This window comes from Manacus vitellinus, unplaced genomic scaffold, assembly GCF_001715985.3.
Source record: "Manacus vitellinus isolate BGI_N305 unplaced genomic scaffold, ASM171598v3 scaffold_0_pilon, whole genome shotgun sequence".
In the NCBI taxonomy this organism is placed as follows: Eukaryota; Metazoa; Chordata; class Aves; order Passeriformes; family Pipridae; genus Manacus; species Manacus vitellinus.
In genome coordinates, this window is record NW_021938789.1 from 52,918,916 (window position 1) to 52,937,173 (window position 18,258).

At 37.9% G+C, this 18,258-nt stretch overlaps 1 protein-coding gene across 2 annotated transcripts in view; it reads left to right on the forward strand.

The window, feature by feature from the left end:
- The window catches only part of LRBA (LPS responsive beige-like anchor protein), a 400,341-nt gene that overhangs the window by 339,603 nt on the left and 42,480 nt on the right, over window positions 1-18,258 (forward strand). For both annotated transcript variants that reach the window (XM_029960309.1, XM_018073461.2), the window contains 2 exons: window positions 984-1,151; window positions 16,177-16,266. In XM_029960309.1, coding sequence (XP_029816169.1) covers window positions 984-1,151; window positions 16,177-16,266 — 258 coding nt within the window. The remainder of the gene's footprint in view (window positions 1-983; window positions 1,152-16,176; window positions 16,267-18,258) is intronic.

An 18,258-nucleotide genomic window follows, 5' to 3' on the forward strand; every position in this document is an offset into this window, starting at 1 on the left:
TTTTCAGGCATCGGTTAATGAAACAAACCCATCATTTCTGTGTGCAAATTGCAGAGTGATTTCCCTGGTTTTCAGATTAATTTCAACTTCCTCTGCTCAAAATTAGGAATTTCCTTTGCAAGGAAAATGCCATTCATTTTGTTAGATGAAGAGAATATCAGTTTGTTATGTTGTTTTGTTTGCTAATTCAAATAAGAAGTACTTTGAACCCTCTGTATAAAATAGAAAAAGCAAATCCCACTAGTGATTTAATCTAGATGAATTAACTCTTCAGATACCAATGGTTTTTAGGTTACCTTTTAATATAGTTGTGCCGTATCTAATACCAATATGGAGAGATTCTTTATTTTTTGGATGCTTTTGTCTTTGGGATTGGGTTGTAACTGGATAACATCTTCAGAAAAGCAGCTTAATTGTTCAGCATAGTGCTTCTGTATAGGTTTCTGTATAAGTTTGTATAAGAGATGTATACAAGAAATGCATAGAAGTGATAGCAGTTTGGTAGTCCAACATGTTAAATAATTTGTACCCTAACATCCCTAGTTAGTTCCATTTCCCCAAATTTATCAATCTTCTCTCTGGCTGTCAGAATCAGATAATTGTACTGTTATTATTCACCATGCAGATCACACAGAAAAGCACAATTTCATCTTGAAAGTTCATAAAAACATAGCCAGGCTGTCTACAAAGGCACAAATGCTTTCCACTTACTGCTTTTTTGTCTTATTCTCCCTATTATAGTATTAAAAGCAGGGTTTCCTGGTTAGTGGGAAGTAGGGCATGAGACTCAGGCATCTCTTACAGGGCCCACCTTTTGTTTGGATAGAATGTCTAAAATACTCTTTGCAATTCTGTATTGTTACAGAACAATACTTGTTAAGGTAATTTTATATGCTATTAAAAAAAATGCTTCTGTGATTACCAAATGATGACCATCAGGGAAACTCACGTTTATGTGTTTTGTGTGTGTGTTTTTGTTACAGGCATTAGAAAGTGAGTTTGTTTCCTGCCAGCTCCACCAGTGGATTGATCTGATTTTTGGCTACAAACAACAAGGGCCAGAGGCTGTTAGGTCACTGAATGTATTCTACTATTTGACTTATGAAGGAGCTGTTAATTTAAGTTCAATAACGGATTCCGTATTGAGAGAGGTAAGTTTGTACTTTAAATACAGAAAAGAAAAAAATCTTCATTAAACACTGCAGTGTTGAAAATGCAAAGATTCCACGTTGTTCAAGGCTTCTGGTGAATGTTCCATTTCTTTGCATTCTCTTGTGGTTTGGCTACAGGCCAGTCAAATGCAAGGTGCCTGAACCAGTTGTCACAGCATGCAGAATTACCAGAACAAGCATGCAAGTTGCTCTTAAACTTTGTGCACCTGGATTCAGCCCAGACTGGATACCAGTATAAAAATAAATGTTCGAGGATTGCTTCAGTTGCTGAAATCAGTCATTGTGTTCCCTAATACTGGATCTTAGTGGCAAAAGGCAGTGAGCAACCTTGACTTGGCTGGCACTTCTGGATTTACTTCTGCACTTTTAACAATTCTCTTTAAGCACAGTCTTGTATATGTAGTACACATAAAACACTAGAGTTTTGCAGCTCCCAATATTTTAATTTGGTTTACTATCAAACTAAAATACCTTGTCCTGTATTTTTCATATGCAGAAGTAGATATTTAAACACTGGAAAGATAAGTAGTTTTACTCAGACTCAGCATCATTCAGAAAATCTATTTGCTGAAGTATCTCGTAGGATATTGTGGGCTTAAAGAGTCCTTCCTCCTCCATCTAGACAGCTGTTAAAAAAAGAACAGAGTGGAGTGGGCGATTCAAACAGATTTTTATCGTTTTTGTGTCCTCTGTTCAGACAATACATTGGTATCAATTATAACTGCAAGTATATTAATTATAGAATAAATGTAAGTGCTACTTTGTTATAAAATATTCTCAGTCCCTGAGAACAAAGTAATGTGAATGCTATCAACTATTTTATTTAAATGGGCGATTAGATGTTCAACAGAGAATATATGCATGAACTGAATGAAAACAAGAATGAATCCATTTCTGCTTATAAATATTAGGTTTGAAGTTCACAGTAGAATTCTAGGTTAATCCTACCTGAAGTTTTTGTTTGTTATCTACTGCTTATTTAAAGAAAGTCTGAGAATAAGTGATTACTGTTTTAAATAATACTATTTTCTCTGTACATACTGGCCATCTGACTGTGTGGGGCACCTTGCCTGCCTCTTAGAGAAAGTCATCTCATAGCAACACTGTGGGTTGTAGCTGGTTTGTGTGTGCAGTGAGAAGGTTTGGGGGGTTTGCATGGCATGTGGGGTACACAGGGACTGGCTTAAGTACCAGCACAGTGTCAACATTATGTGGGTTGCCATCAGTCTGCAGACAACGTTTTAGTCTACTTAAAGCTAAAATACTTACCTTGCACATAAATACATTTAATTGAGCTACGAAAGGGGATACTGGGACACTTGTCTTATAAGGAAAAATGTCATCATCTGGGTTTGAAAAAGTTGTTGACCTAGTACTAGAGTAATAGATGTTCACCCTGTCATGTTTTCATTTCACTGATAATGTTTGTCCACTTTTCACTGACAAGGAATTATTCTTACCTTATAAGAGTATTAGACTCTTGACGTACTTGGTTTAAGTGTGAGCTGAAATATAGACTGGGTAATGTACGTAGTTTGTTCTTAATTTTGTTATTAAATGAACCATCATTGAACTATTGCTTCTGGAACCAATAATTGAAGTAACACTAATCAAAATAGCAGTCTATGCACACAATTTTTGTTAAGCTTTTAATTTTTCTAGAACAGTTCTATTATTAGACGAACTGGGATCTATTCTATTTGTGTTGTAGTCTGACAAAAAAGTAACTTGAGACCAGGGAAGTTACAAATCTGTCTGGATGTGTGGGTCATCTCAGAGAGGCATTCACTTTGTTACCAGATATTTTGGATTTGTCATGTTTTTACTGTACTTTACAACAATGTTTCTTTCTTTTGAGTTGTTCTGTGCTGCCTGAGCTGAGTGGCGTATAAAAATGAAAACAGAAGGGGGAATGTTGTTGAGTTCGTAATAATGGAGTAGCTTAGTGGCAGCAGAATTTTGAAACACTACTGATGGTGTCAAAAATACATAGTGATGAATGCAGGCAGCAGAATGAATGATGTCTTATAGCACTTTTGTTCTGAGTTGCTTGAAGATTGGTCCAGTGGAATACTTTTATTTAGCATTTTTGAGCAGGTCATTAAAACAGTTGAAGGATTCCTGTTAGGTATCCCTTGCTATTTACATGTATTTTTTAAGGTGTATTTCTTATTATGTAAGTGTGTATATGCAGTTTGAGATTTGAGTATGATCAGCTCTGATGGGATATTGACAGTGCAGAGATTTAATGGCTATCATCACCAATGGTGACTTATCCTGCTTTTACTTATGGGTAGAGATGAAAGTAATGAAAAATCTGTTTGTGTGTATATCTATGTGCATAATCATTCTATATCTATGTGCTAAATGAATTTATCATGCACCTTTGACAGCATCACCTTCTTCCTGCTTGCTAATCCATCTCCCTGAGGACCCATGCTAACGTTCTGTACTGCCAAGCAGCTTCAATCAGCATTTATTTTTCTCCTTCAGGCAGCTTGCCAGAAAATATTTTGTCTTTTCTCCACCAAGTTCCTGGTTAGAGGCCAAATGAATTTCTGATCTGGGAAATTAGCAGTATTTTTAGGCAGGCACGACACCTCAGATTTAGTACCTGTTTATTAGTCAAGTATTAAACTGGGAAATTTTACTCTGGATTCCTTCATGTCAAAAAGGATGTTTTTAGCTTTTTGCTCTCAATAAGATTCGAGGTTTGGGTCTTTAAATCTCAGGAGTTGTAGCAGAAAATGTATTTTTATTTGCAAACCTAAGCCAAGGAGAAGCCTCTGTATGCTCTGAGGGCTGCAAGTTCTTGAGGCTTTTTGGTATTGTGTGGAAATAATAGCACGTGCTTAAACCATGGCTATTTCCCCACATAGTCAATGCTAAGCCTGGGCCACATCAGTAATGAGAAGGCTATGATGCATGTGTTTCTGAAGTATCTTGCAGATATTTGTATGGATATTGGTGACCTGACTTATCAGAGAGGCCACACACAGAACAATAGTGGAAGGAACTGAGGACTGGAGGAGTGTAGGTTAATGCAGAATTTCCTTAGGTCTCCTAAATGGCTCCAACTGGCACCTTTATTTTTATAGGCAGTCAGGTTATATATATTACAAGAAGGAAGTACTCGTCTAGGAAGGAAAACTACTTGATTAAAACCATATTCCACCTTTCTTTTTTTTTTTTTTTAAAACTGAAAATGTAGAACTTTTACCTCCTCTTATACTTCTGTGAACAATTTTTTCCTGCCATTCTTTCTGCCTATGGGAATAAAGGAAGTAAAGTATTTTGAAAGGATCTGACTGCCATAATAGAAAATCTTAAACTAAAATGCAAACCATGGGACACATGCTACCTTTTGGCAGATAAACCCTGGGGAGTGCAAAGCTTGCATAATTCAAAGGCAAATCTCGGGGGGGAAGGGGGGGGGGGGAGCAGATCAAGAGAGAAGGGTTTGAGTCGCAGCCAGTGGGGGAAGGGAGCTGCAGCCAGGAGAAGCAAGGCAAGAGATTCAGTATCTCTGCTGGCACTACTCATCCCTGCAGAGACCATTCCTTCATCCTCCTCCTTTTCCCTCGAACCATTTTAGTAGCATTGTCATTGACTTTGATCCTTGTTCTTGAATCTTACTGAAGGAGGTTACAGCTGCAGAGGGAAGCTGCTGTTCAGTTGACAAGCAGTAACCATCTTTCCAGTGGAAAATACTGTATTTGCCAGCAGAGGTGTGCTGTATCTCTGCCTTCTGTTGACTTGCTCTTGAGCACCGTATTTTGATCTGTGGAACTCCCAAACGCAAGATGTGCCATGGAAGGGCTCTTTTTTGATGCCTATAGAAGAGGCAAGGAGGAGTCATGTAGCACAGATAAATGTCATCCTGCTGTTCTGGAGAGAATTCACAGCACCTTCTTATCACAAGTTCTGCTCTCTTTTTGCCATAGCTATCCAAGAATGGAGAAGAAAAAAAAAAGCAGAATTACATGTAAGTCATTTGGACAAGCAACTGATTAAGAGCTGAAGCACAATCTGTAGAAAATAGTTTGCATCTTGGACCAATTTGTGGCTATTTCATCAGAGTCTCGATCAGAAGAATAGAAATTTCTCTTGTCTCTGGCTTAGATTCACAAAGGATGTTTGTGAATCTGGGCTGCACTCAGATTCACTGTTACTAATTAGAAGTCCATTTTTCCACTGATACTCCTGTGTAGTTAGTGTAAACACTGGATAAGAGCAAAGAAAAGAGATGAAGTTAATACTGGGAAGACAAAATATTACCTGGAGAATGCATCGTTGGTTTATCCAGGGACCCCTGCACCTCAGGAAGCATTCTGAATTTTCTACCACCCTTATCAAAAAGCACCTAACCATATTTAAAAATAAAAAAATTAAAATAGCATCTGATACGATCTTTGAAGTCAGCAATTACGAAAGACTAATGATTTTTAAATTAGCAATAATAGCTCAAAAAACACAAGTATAAGTCCCATGCAATTAATAACCCCCATCAGGCGATTGCTTTTAGCCTTAAATGGTTCTGTTGTTTTATACTTCTTCCTTTGAAGAGAAGGTGCCTTTTTGTTACACGAAGGTAGTCTGTTTAACATTAGGAAGCACAGCTTTCTCCATTCTCTCGGCACCTTTCTTTCTCTTGATGATATTTTATTTCCATATGAACTGAGGAGTTTCAAAAATTGTGAAGAATCAGCGTGGACACAGCATTCGGTATGTTATTTGAATACACCACTTCTGATTATATACAGAGAGAAAATAATTCTTTTATTTTCAGCTTAGAGGCATATGGGATAAATTATTTTATGGATAATAGCTTTTAAATGTTGCTCAAGATTAATATCTTTGGGTAAGTTTTGTGCATCTTGGACCTATCTCTTATTAGTCTTATTTTATTTTTAAATATTTACAGTTTGAGAGACTTCTGTGCTTTCCAAAAGAAGTTACAAGGATGTTTAGTTTACATGACCCCAGTTTCATGACAGCAGTAGCAGATCTGATATCTTATCCCAGAGAAAGCATTTTGGCCTCTCTTTTAGCTGTGTTCATGGTGGGAGTTAATAGCATATTTCAGCTCTAACTCAGCTGGAAAACCCTGACAACAGTGAATCTTTCACAGTGTATAAACACAATTTGTATTTATAGCATAGTTAACATTTACTAAATAGTTGGGAAAATGATCAGTCTGGTTTTAGCAAGATGGGCAACAGTCTTTGTGGCTGTGATGAGTTTTAAAATGTAGAATAAAATGGTTATAAAATACTGTCACAGAGCAGTAAATTTAGATGTGCTGAATTCAGTAAGTAACGAATTCATGCAGGCAAAATTCAGAGTATTGTAGAATCGACCTTTGAATCATCTCTGGCCAGAAGTGTGTTGCACAGATGGCACCCTTGATGTTGTACAGCACAGGAACAGTGTGAAAAAAACAAATAAATGTTTAACGTTGGTCTTGTTTTAATTGCAGATCTATTCTAAAATACAATTATACGTAACCAGAATTAAGAAAACTGTTTTTAAAGGAAGCATACTTCATGGCTAAGGAGAGGTGGACTTGGCAATGCAACCAAACTCATGCTTGGTCCTGGTCTTTTCCAGGGAAGGCACCCAGAGCAAGAGTGCGTGACACAGGCAGGGCCTCCCGTGTGGGCAGGTAGCACTGCTCCAGGAAATCAGCTTGTCTGGGCAGCAGGACTCTCCCATGAAAGGAAGTACTTTCTTCTAGTGAAAAGAGCATTAAAATAACAGGAGCACCATTCCTGCCACCACTCAGTGTCATTTCCCTATTAGTTCTCACACCTCAGCTCACGCTGTGACCTGCTTGTGGTGTTGGAGTGAACAGGCAAAATGAGCATAAAGCAAGTGTTTACTGTGATATCTGGGAGGTGTGGTGCTTCTTTGATTCCATTCAGCCCAGAGTTTGACATGACAAATGGGGATTTATTGCCCTTTGTCTCAACTTAAATATTTACTACAGTGCTTAGAAACAGACATGGAAAGTACTCGGCTAGGTTCTGATCCAGAAAAATATGTTCTCTTTTATCCTTCATTATAGAATAGATTCTAATTTTACCTGCTGCTTCTGCTTCTCTATCCAGCAGGTAAAGGATAGTTTAGAGTTAATTAAAATAGGACTGAGATGCTTTGGCTGGAAGTATTAAAGCTTTTTGAAAGCAGGTAACTAATGTGAATTAGTTCTTCAGCACAGGATGCTTTTTTCCTCAGCCTCTGATTGAAATTCAAAGATAGAAATTTTCAGCGCAGTCAGTTCCCTCACCTCTTCTTGCTTGACCTGTCTTGTGGATCTATCAGAGCCAGAGAGGTCTTGAGACCCCCTGGGCTCGTTACATTTTCATTTGTGCCTGGCTGGTCAGTCTTAGATAACTGACATATTTGTTGGCCAGCATTAAATAAGAGAGAGTAATCACAAGGTAAACAAGGTATGGATGAAAGCCATGTTCATAATCCTTCAAAAATAACTTTTTTAATAGAAATTATTTCTATTTTTAAACTTCTTTTCCTCTTCCATGTGTGGAAAGGATGAGGTATACTTCTGTATGATAGCTACAGTTATCATATACTAAGTCATTTAGCTTGAATGAAACATGGAAGTGAATAGGCTACAAAAATTTCTTTGTGTCATCAGCATGCTTTGATTATTTGCAGGTTCTTTATGCTGTCCAAACAATTGACTTTCACAATAATTGGGAAACTAAAAAATTTTGTTTGCAATGTTTTCATTCTATTTGCTTGTTGCAGCCTAGGGTATCTAGCTCATCAGTGTTCCCACTGTGTCTGTAGATGTGTGTGGTATTTACTTACCACACTTTATTATTTTAGTTATTAGTTATGTGATCAATAGCTGCTGCTTGAGTGAGAAAGCTTATGGTCGACGAAGGTGCTTTTCCTCAAGCGGTGTCTAAAAATCAAGTCTCAGTTAAATGTTACATGCTATTAAATAATAACAAAAAGTTCATTCATTGCAGTAGAAGACTCTGAGAGAGTATTTTCCCCGTAGTTTGGAAACAGCAAGTTTGGTCTTGCATGTAGTGGTTATGAGAGTTTAAATAAATGTATTTCATAGCTTAGCAAAATTAATTATTTGTTTCTTTTTCACAATTGTTACACATTCTGAAAGATGATCACATAAGAGTTTAAAGACCATTAATTTTTGGATTTTTACATCAGTGTATTAACCTCCTTCATATTGAAATGTTTTATTTTAATTAAACTTTTTTATTTAATAAATAGAGATGACATCAGAGTTTAAGAAATTCTGTGGAATGCTAACAGATTGGATTGGATTGGATTGCTTTTTTCCAGAGAAGAAAGTTTTATATCAGAATATTTGGGATCAGCTAAGTAGCAAGTACACTGTGAGAAGGTAGCAAGTTTTAGAGACTATATTTAGCTATTTAGAAGAGTAAATGAATAATACTAGAAATTGATGAAGTTTGAGAGTATTGCACGTGGCAATACCACTGTTTTCTCTGTGATAATTATTGAATTTAAATGAAGCAGTGAGTTACTTTCTTGAAATCTTCATCTGCCATGGCAAAGAGAGATTGAAACAATTTTGGTTGTGGTGCTCAAATAAAACAGAAATGGTTATATTTTTAAAAACCAGTCCCAGAGCTGCTTAGGATTTTGCATGTACTGAATACAGTTTTACTTGCAGGTCTTTAAATTCATCTCAACTCTCTTTTTAAACTCTTTTCCCTTTTTATTTTGTCAGTCTCTTTGAAGTACTACCAGACCTGTTTTTGTAGTTCTAGTGGTTTTTATCTGCTTCTTTCCAGTAGCCAAAGATTTAGGTGTTTTGAATGAGCACATCAGTGCTCCAGACAGAGATACTGTTTGAAATTATCCATGAACCCAGTGCCTCTGAACATTATTGAGTGACATTTGTTTCTGTTGGTTGTGTCTGCTCTGACTAACTGGTTTCTTTCAGATTGGCAGCTGGGATTACGCCGCAGTAGACGGACAGCTGCGTGAGCTGGAGATTGCAGCCAGGCCGTGCTGTGCCTCTGTTTAATATGCCTGGAATGTATATATTCAGATTGGAACAACTTGCCTGGCCCTGAGGGGATTCTGTTTGTATTCTCACAAACTGTGATTACTTCCTGTTTTACTTTGATTGCCATGTAATTGTCATACTGATTTGTCTGGACAAAAAGACTTCATTTTTCTTTATTCTCGCAGAAAATTTCTTAGTGTAGTTTGCAAGCTGGGTTAGGGGTTTTGTTTTTAAAGATGTGGTGGAAGGCATCCTATGCTGTGCTCCTTTCTACACTTTTCTGATGCAAATAGAATAATGTATTATTCATATATTGAATCTCAAATAGCTTTGAGAAAAAAGGTAATCCTGCATAGAGTAACCCCTCCCCCTCCAGGTATCTGCAGTAGTTTGGATTTTATAAATAACAACTGGTTAGACTTAGTAATCGATCTCCAGACAACTCTGGTATTTTAAGCAGGCAGAAGGAAGTGAAACTGGGGAGTGGGAAGAAGAAAAGAAAAATATTATACAGCAGATGTGTTTCCTGCAAGGAAGCTAAAAAGAACGGAGAAAAACCTCTATGCTTAGTTTAAATTTGATGGCTTTAATTTCTACGTGTATCTGTTGTTTTCTTGTGTAATGAGGCACACTCAGTTTTGTTACATACATCCCTCATGCACCACAGCAGGCAAAGGTTGTGCACTTTTTGCTTCATAGCAACTCTCTCATGTACTCTAATAATGCCCCCCTCTGTGGGCTGTTGACAGTATTTCTACCCACGCTTCAGCTCTGAAGCCATAAACCTGTGCTGCTTGGGTTGAAGTAAAACCTGCATTAGTGGGCAGTAACAGGCACCTTCTACACCCTGCTTGGTTAACAGAGGGTATATCACAAACATTTTGCACTTGGATTTAATGATACCTAGAGAACAGTGTATAACTCTTGATCTTACAACATCTTTTCTTTAGCCTTTTTTCTGTCCTTGCTCCATTCCCTCTCTGCCATTTGTAAGAATTCAAAGCTAATAAAGACACTTTTCTTAAATCAGTATGTTGAGTGAGTAGAGCAATGAGAAAACACAAATTTGAAGTGATTCAATTCAAAAGGTTTGATTTGTGAAGTCAAAACAAGAGAAACAATTTTCTGGTTTGACATGCAGAAAGTAGACTGCTCATTTTATTTTCAAAACAGCGAATGGGAGTGTGTGAATTTATGATACTAACATTTGAGCGCTGTATTTTTTCCTTGGGTCAAGTGTAGTGCAATGTCCCCAGGGCAGGTGTACAGTCAGCCAGCATATACATTGCCTGTGTCAGAAAAGCATTTTGCCCATTTTTCACATTCTTGATCTAATGGGGACTGTTAGGAAACAAGGGAGATGGTGCTACAAAGAGCTTCTCTTTATGGTCTTCTGCATCTTTTCAGCAGTTTTATCTAGTTGTTATGAATTGTGCTTGTTCTCTGGCCAGTGTTACCCGTGTTTCCGCAGTCTGGGAGGAATTTAACTAAGACTCTTCCTGTAGGAGCATAAGTGGCTCTCTGGTCAGAGGAGGTTTTCTGATCACTTGTTAGCAGGGCTTGATTTTAATCACTGTCCCGTGGGGAAAGGAGCTCGTCAGTTGGCCTCTAAGCCATTCAACTTCACTGTCTGAGGGGAAACCTGTCAAATAGTCTGTGTTCTCTGATGCTGTAAAGCAACATCTGGGTGGAAGGAAAGGGAAAGCAAGTAATCATTATTGCATATCGCTCAAGCCAATAGAACTCACTAAGGAACATGTGTGTAAACCTTTTTGAATATTGAAAAGTGAGGTAGGAGCGGCAGAGAGCCAAAGTAATTATTTTTGCAAGGGCTCTTATTTTCTGGACATAAATACTGGGTAGAAGGATGGAGGATGAACCCAAAACGTTTTCCGTCCATGACACGTATGCTGAAATAATATGTATTACAATGCATGATGTTATTTCACCTGGGTTTTCAAATGTTTGGCAATTAAGTCTTAGAGATTTGGGAAGTAACTGGGAATACTTAGGTGTAGATCTGCAAGGGCACTGAAAGCAACCTCTTTGTAGGGAATAGTAAGGTTGTAGCTTGTCATGCCCTCAGACCCAGGCATGCATTTTAACATGTGTGTGCTGTGCCCTTGGACTCTTCAGGCAGTTCAATGTTTTGTGTCTGAGGAGGCATGATGAAAGCACTCTGAGCTAGTCCCTTTAAAGGTCTTTAAATCTGGAGTTAAATGGTGTATGTCTTGCCTTTTAACTATTATGGGCCTTCATTTCAGGATTTGAATTCAAAACTGGAAACCGTTTCATTCTTTCTCTGTGACACTCACTGCAGTTTCCCCTCCACCCGCCCTCCCTCATATTTAATTTTATAGTTCTTTCAGACATAAACATGAAAAAAAAGCAATTTTGACTTAGTTTCTGAGTGTTGCTGCAAAGAAAAGTAACAAACATCTGTTTTTACCTTAACTGCATCCATATGTTCAACCTCCCCATCACCCTCCTTCCCAAAAAATTTACAGCCGTATTTGGTGGGTACTGCATACTGTTGAATTAACTTTCTTCACAGTTAGATTAGAGGGTAAGTTCAGAGACTGAAAATATCCGTACTAAACAGTGGCCAGAAGCTACATTATAACTAAGCCAAGTTTTCAAGTTTTTTACTCTTCCTCTCTTAATTCCTACCCCCCAAGAAAAGAGGAGATGATCTAGGAGACTTTTTAAGGAACAGGTTATTGTGGTAACCAGATAAATGTTAACTTGTGAAATTTGCTTATGGCTTTCATGCTTCTAAATTAATTAACATTCAAAACACTGTGTTATGTAAGTATGTGGTTTGAGATGCATACTGTGTGGATTATTGTAAAGGGTTGCTTACCTTGTTTCATTTTATTACTTCTTGTTGTAGCATCTGGAACAATTCTGGCCTTACCAAAGTTTTGTTTTTGTAGAGGATTAATAGGAAGAAGGCAGTTTTACTGAGATATTTGAGAAGCAATGAAACAAAATGTTGACCGATACTATCTTTTAGTTTGTGGTGTGCAGCATGCTTTCAGCAATAAGAGTTTGTAGAGCTAAAGATATCTTTCAAACAAAGGTAGTGCCTTTAATAGATGTGAAACTAGTGAAATTTCCCAAATATTTCTACCTACAGTCATCTAAATGGTTGTATGCTCCAGGGGGATTCAGCAGTGTGAGATCACAGGCCCTTCCTTTGCTGCTAGAATCAGCTGTCTGTCTCTTAGTAATACTGAAAACTCAGTTAGAAGCTGGGCTGTAATTCATTAGAAAGCAAGTGGATGACTTTTTCACTGTTGGTCATTTTACTGTATATTCTCAGGTAAGTAGTAGGTTGCTTTCTTCAAAGGAGATATTAATTATAACTCTGAGGAAAAGATTCCTTGCTCCTGCCTGATTTTCTTTGACAGGTTGAACAAAAGTCTGATTGACATCTGGTGGTTCTTTCTAATATTATGTAAATTTAGAGAGCGGGGATGGATTGTAGCTGCACCATCACATTTCTGCTGACAGAGGAAGGTCATCTTTCCGTGTGTGATCCTTCTGACTGAGACATCAGAACCTCGAGTCGACATCTGGGCTGACTTCAAATACAATCTAGGAAAAGAAGGGAATCATTTGGGGTTGCTAATACACTCTCTTAGTCGTTATTACGAAATGTGGAAGTTAAATAAAGAAACCTTTACATTTTTTCTTGGTAATTAGAAGGAATGCAGGAGATTTTTTTTCTGAAGTCTAGCCACTATGTCTAGACATATTTGTCCAAGTGGTGTTGCCTTTACTCAAGAGTTGTTCAGATTTCTTTTGGATCTCTTGAAGGCACTAGTAAAGACGACGTACAGATGCCAGTATCTTTGCTTTTATACTCTATCTGCAGTTTTGATGTTTTATGAAACCTTGTTACCTGTAGTATGACATGATGTGATTGTGGATTTTCCCCAGTTCTCTTGGCTAAAAGGGAAAGACAGTGTCAGGGGACTACTGCAGTCCTGGAACTGTAGACGCTCGTATTTTTTTGGAAGGACCAGATGGAACCTAATGAGTCTAAAAGACTTGTTTGTGATGGAACTGTACATCACAAACTCAAGCTAGATCATGAACAGGGATGTAGAAACTGACTGTTAAGACTGAAAACAGAGAATTTGTGATCCTCTGGGACAGGTTTTGGCAAAGTCATTGTCCCATTGGCCAGAATTTTCCCCAGGTCTGACAGAACGCTGTGAAAACAGGCAGTGGCTCTCGACTGGTGGGTTGAGTAGCATATTTTATACTTCTTTGTAATATCCCAGAGAGATTCTCTTCTGCACTGAGAATGGGTGGGAGGCAAATAGCTGTTCTCGTGCTGCTGTTGGGTGGTCTAGGAGTGTGATTGTGATGAGCATCGTGTGTGAGAGTAAGGAGTGGAATCATAACTGTGTCTCTTCCAGTTTTTACATTGCTGGAAGGTAGTGAGTTCCTCTGAGATCTGGACTGTGGAAAACAGCATCCTGACTGTTGATCTTTCATTGGTTTAAAGCAATTATAACATCTGATTTTTCGTTTTACATCAATTTTGGCTCTTGTTATGATGAATGTATTGGAAATTTGAAATACTCTGCATCAATTTGTGATATCTTGTGTTTCATTTTCCCTTACTTAGTACTGGTATTATGTAAGAGTCTATAATTTCAAGTGGTAGCATTGGAAATTAAAGGACATACCAGATTCCATGATTAAGAAAAAATTCTGATTCCCTTTAAATGCTGAATGTGGGCATTTGGGAATGAAAGTTTCTGTATTGATCATAAGTCAATATAAAAGGAAGTTAACAAATCTGAAGCTTATTATTTCCTCACTTTCTTCTATTTTCATCTCTAAAAGAAATGCATGGGAGTTGTGCTTCAAGAATATTTTATTAATTTTGAATAACTTATTAGTTATATATTTAATAGGAAATAAATAGTAGATCCTATGGACTGTAGATTTACCCTAAATATTTTGACAAGCATAGAATAATTGACATCAAGGACAGTCTGCTTTCTGCTCCCCCTGTATTCTTCTGGTGCTACCCTCAATGCAAAGCAGAATTCCCATTTGCTAATAAAAATATGCCTCTTAATCTGCAAGTAAATGTAGGCATATCTTTTTAAAATCTGGATGTTTTGAAACTAACAGCTTTTATGGAAGGGGTAGAGCTGCTGACCATTATGCTGTTGCTTTGTTAATGCCTCATGTCTTAAGAGACCTCAAAGCCTTTGTAATTCCCTTGATATCTCGAGTCACAAAACCCCAGATTTGAATTTTAATGTAGCATGTCTCATCAGCAGGAAGGAGACTTGTATGGTCTTAGTGAGCTTTAGTGTTTCATGAACTGATATTGCTGTTCCTCAAAACGTACTCATGGAATCACAGTGTGTGTATGTCAGATTTCAACCAGCTTTTTGATAAACTTACTTATTCATCAGTTCTTTGAAGATTATGGCGCTTCCCAGAGTGGGCAAGAGTGTTAGAATCTGGTCATAGAGTGATTTCAACTCCTGCTCTGATGAGTTCAGAAGTTTCAAAAGCCCTGCCAAATGTATTAAGATCAAGTGTTTTGGATGGCATGTTTCCTATCAGAGGATGATTATTTTAAGGCCTCAGGTGCATTCTACTTTTGGCTTTGTTATTTCTGTAACAGGAGAACACTGTGTGTCCTAGTAATGGTCTTTATTATTATCTAAAAATAGTTGTTTGCAACAATAAGATCAGCATAAATCCCATTGTCTCAGAAATTTTAATGAGTGGCTAAAGTAGAATAGCAAATAAAAGTGTAAGGAGCCTCCAGGAAGGTTGAATCATGAAAAAGAAGACTCTGAGAGAAAAGCATGATGGTATTCATATAGCTATAAAAGTAGCTAGTGGTTTGGTGGTTTAGCATTCAAGCATCCCATTTAAAACACTTCTTTGAAGGGCCTGATTTTCAAGACTTCTTTTCAAAATAGAACCTAGTAATGCCTCACCTTAGGTACTCAACATCACTGGATGCTTTTGGGAATGTAGAGCTCAGTGCTCCGTGCAACAGAGAAACTGAAGTATGGGCCCGTGTTCAGTCTGTTATCCCACAGCAAGTGCAGGGTAGTTCAGCTCACCATGAAAGAGATGTAAACTGAGATGAAGGATTTAAGATTTTGTGTAGTATCAGCCTATTTCTGTGAATAGTGCAGGGACCAGTCTGACAAGGAATAACTTGTTGAATTTTGGCTGCTTAATGTTGTTACCTTTAAGCCAGTAGGCCAAGAGGTGGCAACATGGAAAACTAGTTGGACATGCCTAGGCAGGAGGTACAAGTTCACACATTTCAGAATAATTATTTTTAAGAAATCACTAAACATGAGATGATATTTTTATGTATTGCCTATGAAGAAAGTGCTAAAGCATGTTGCTGAAGATACAGAGAAACTTTAAAAAACCTTTCATACCTTCACATTCTCCTTTAGCTGCATTTAATATTAGTTGTTAGTTTAATGCATCCTAATGTTGTTTGCTCTTTTGGAATAAACCTCAAAGTAAGAAAAAAGTACAGCATTGCTGTGAAGCTAAGCAGTGGAGGTTAAATAGAAGGAAAGTAGAACACTCTTAATACCTACAGAAACTTTTTAAAACTTAACTTTTGCTTTTGAGTTATGATACAAACAGCATAAGCCAGTGTTAGAAAGGAAAAATGGAGCCAATAAAGAGGGTTTCTGATTATAATAGCTTGTTTCTGTTTAATATCATTGAGCAGGATGAGGTTTTGCAGAGTTTCTCATGGAAATAGCATCCACAGTACTAAAGTGATTACCTCATTCTTAGTACCAGTGCCAAGCACTTAGCCCCACAGTGAACACACGGGCTTGATTTTCAACATGAAACAAGCCAGAAGTGTGGAATGACATTTTCAGGTGACAGTTATGGTTCTATTGCCTGTAATTAGCACCTCTTAACATGCAAACCTGCCTGTGCCTTTTCCAGGCTGTTGAAGCTCAAATACGAAGTTTTGGACAGACCCCTTCCCAACTGCTCATAGAACCACATCCTCCAAGAAGCTCTGCCATGCAGGTGGTAAGTACCATGTTAACCCTTTGTGACCTGCTGTTGTGCTCACTTCCTTTGCTGTCTTAAAGTTGCAGAACTGGCCACTTCACTTTGCTTTTATGTGGTCGTGGAATTATGTTATTAAAAACAGCAGATGAGTTATGATATGGTAGGAGTGTATGCAGTGCTTAACTCTTTTTTTTTTTTTTTTATTTATTGCTGAAAGGATTGCATTGATTTCTAGTACAGACTTTTTTTTGTCAGTGTAATCTAAGAACACTTCATCAGTTGATTTTTGTTAATACCATACCTGTACAGGTGAGAGCCAGTCATCATGGAGACAATTTAGTTAATCTTTGGCAGATTCCCCAAGAAACATGGATTTAGGAGGTGGAACTTCCTTGTCTTTTCCCCCAGGCATAGGTTTTCCCCTAAAACCAGGATTACTAGGAATTCATGAGCTGAAACTTACATAGCAAAGAATGTGACTAAATGTGTTTTGCAGTAAAGCTAGGGTGATAAAATCCAGGCAGTGAGCATTAACATGCTTTCCCTTTTACCTCTACTTGTGTCGAATATAATTTTATTATACAAACTATTATTTTATACTGATTACTTTTCATATCATGTTGTGTGCAGTCTTTGGGTTTAAAATATCATTTGTGTTGTCATAGATCCAGAACTAAGTATGTTAAGTGATATTCTGACAAGTGGAGCTAATGGTCTGCTAATTCACAGAGTTTTCAAAAGGTTATGTTCCCTTATTGTTAAGATGAACATTTTACACTGCAATATAAGAAAAAGACATTTTCTTCTTGTATGTCCTGTAGGACATATGTCCTACTCAAGCAGACTAAGGTTGATAGTTTTAAAACATGAAATGGAGAAGGTTTTAAAAAATTTCACAAAAATCTGGCATGTTTCCAAAGTAGATTGCAAATCTTGTGGTGTAGGAGTCTGATAAATCTAAACTTTCTTGTCAAATTGAGCTACTAACCTCCCTCAAATGGGTCACTTGTTGTACATGAGACCTGCTCAGCTCAGTGTCCCCCCATCCCCACCACCCTTCCTGCAGCCAGTACATACCACGCTTGGGCAGCTGTGCCGTGGTCGTGCTCCTACCCTGGGATCCCCTGTAAGGGATGCACAGAGATGATTGTGCTGGTTTGTGGTCTGCTGGCCCGTTGGACCTCCCACGGAGTGTCCCTGTCTTCCTGCAGTGCCTTGTGTGTGCAACCCACAGGGCTCTCTCTTTCTGAAGAGCTCTGTTAACAGGGGTGTTGGAGAGCCCAAACACTCCCCTCGTGCAGCTCCGTGCCATGTGTGTGTCCATCTGTCATGGTGCCATGCACTAGGCACTTGCTCTAATTTAAAGGGATTTGTTTCAGGAAGAGAAGGAACTTGAGGAGTTGCTTGTTGACGTGTTTGTCAGACCCATTGTTATATGAATAAATTTGATACTAGGAAGCAGTTCGTGTGGTTTTATCATAGTGTTTTTCATGATGCTGAAATATAAATGATTTAGTACGTAATATGAGAAGTTAAATTCTCTGATGTTAACTGTTTCTAACTCCTGTGGTTTTTTGGGCTGGGGTACACCCAGAAAAAAAGTCCTTAGTTCTCTACTTGCTTTGACCGGTTTTGTGGGTATTAATACGTGATTTTATAATAGCACTACATTAGGTGGTTTTAAAAGCAGTTTAAAAGTAGTTCCTGGAGCTGAAATACAGCAAGGATATTTTTCCTGTCACAATTTTGAATTATTTCTAGCTCTGTTATTTACTGAGTTTTGTTTTCACATGTGTGTGTGTGTGCATGAATGCATGAATACAGCCGGATTGGAAGCTACCACGTGCTGTGTTAAGTGCACAAGCCATAATATACACCAGGTGTAGTAATTAGCAGTCACACGATGGCTGCCTATTTGTCTGGTTTTGCTGCTGTTGCTGTATCCCCTTGTGTTTTCAACCATCAGATAGCTGGATTTAATTGAGGCCACATCAGATGAGGCATTACTGA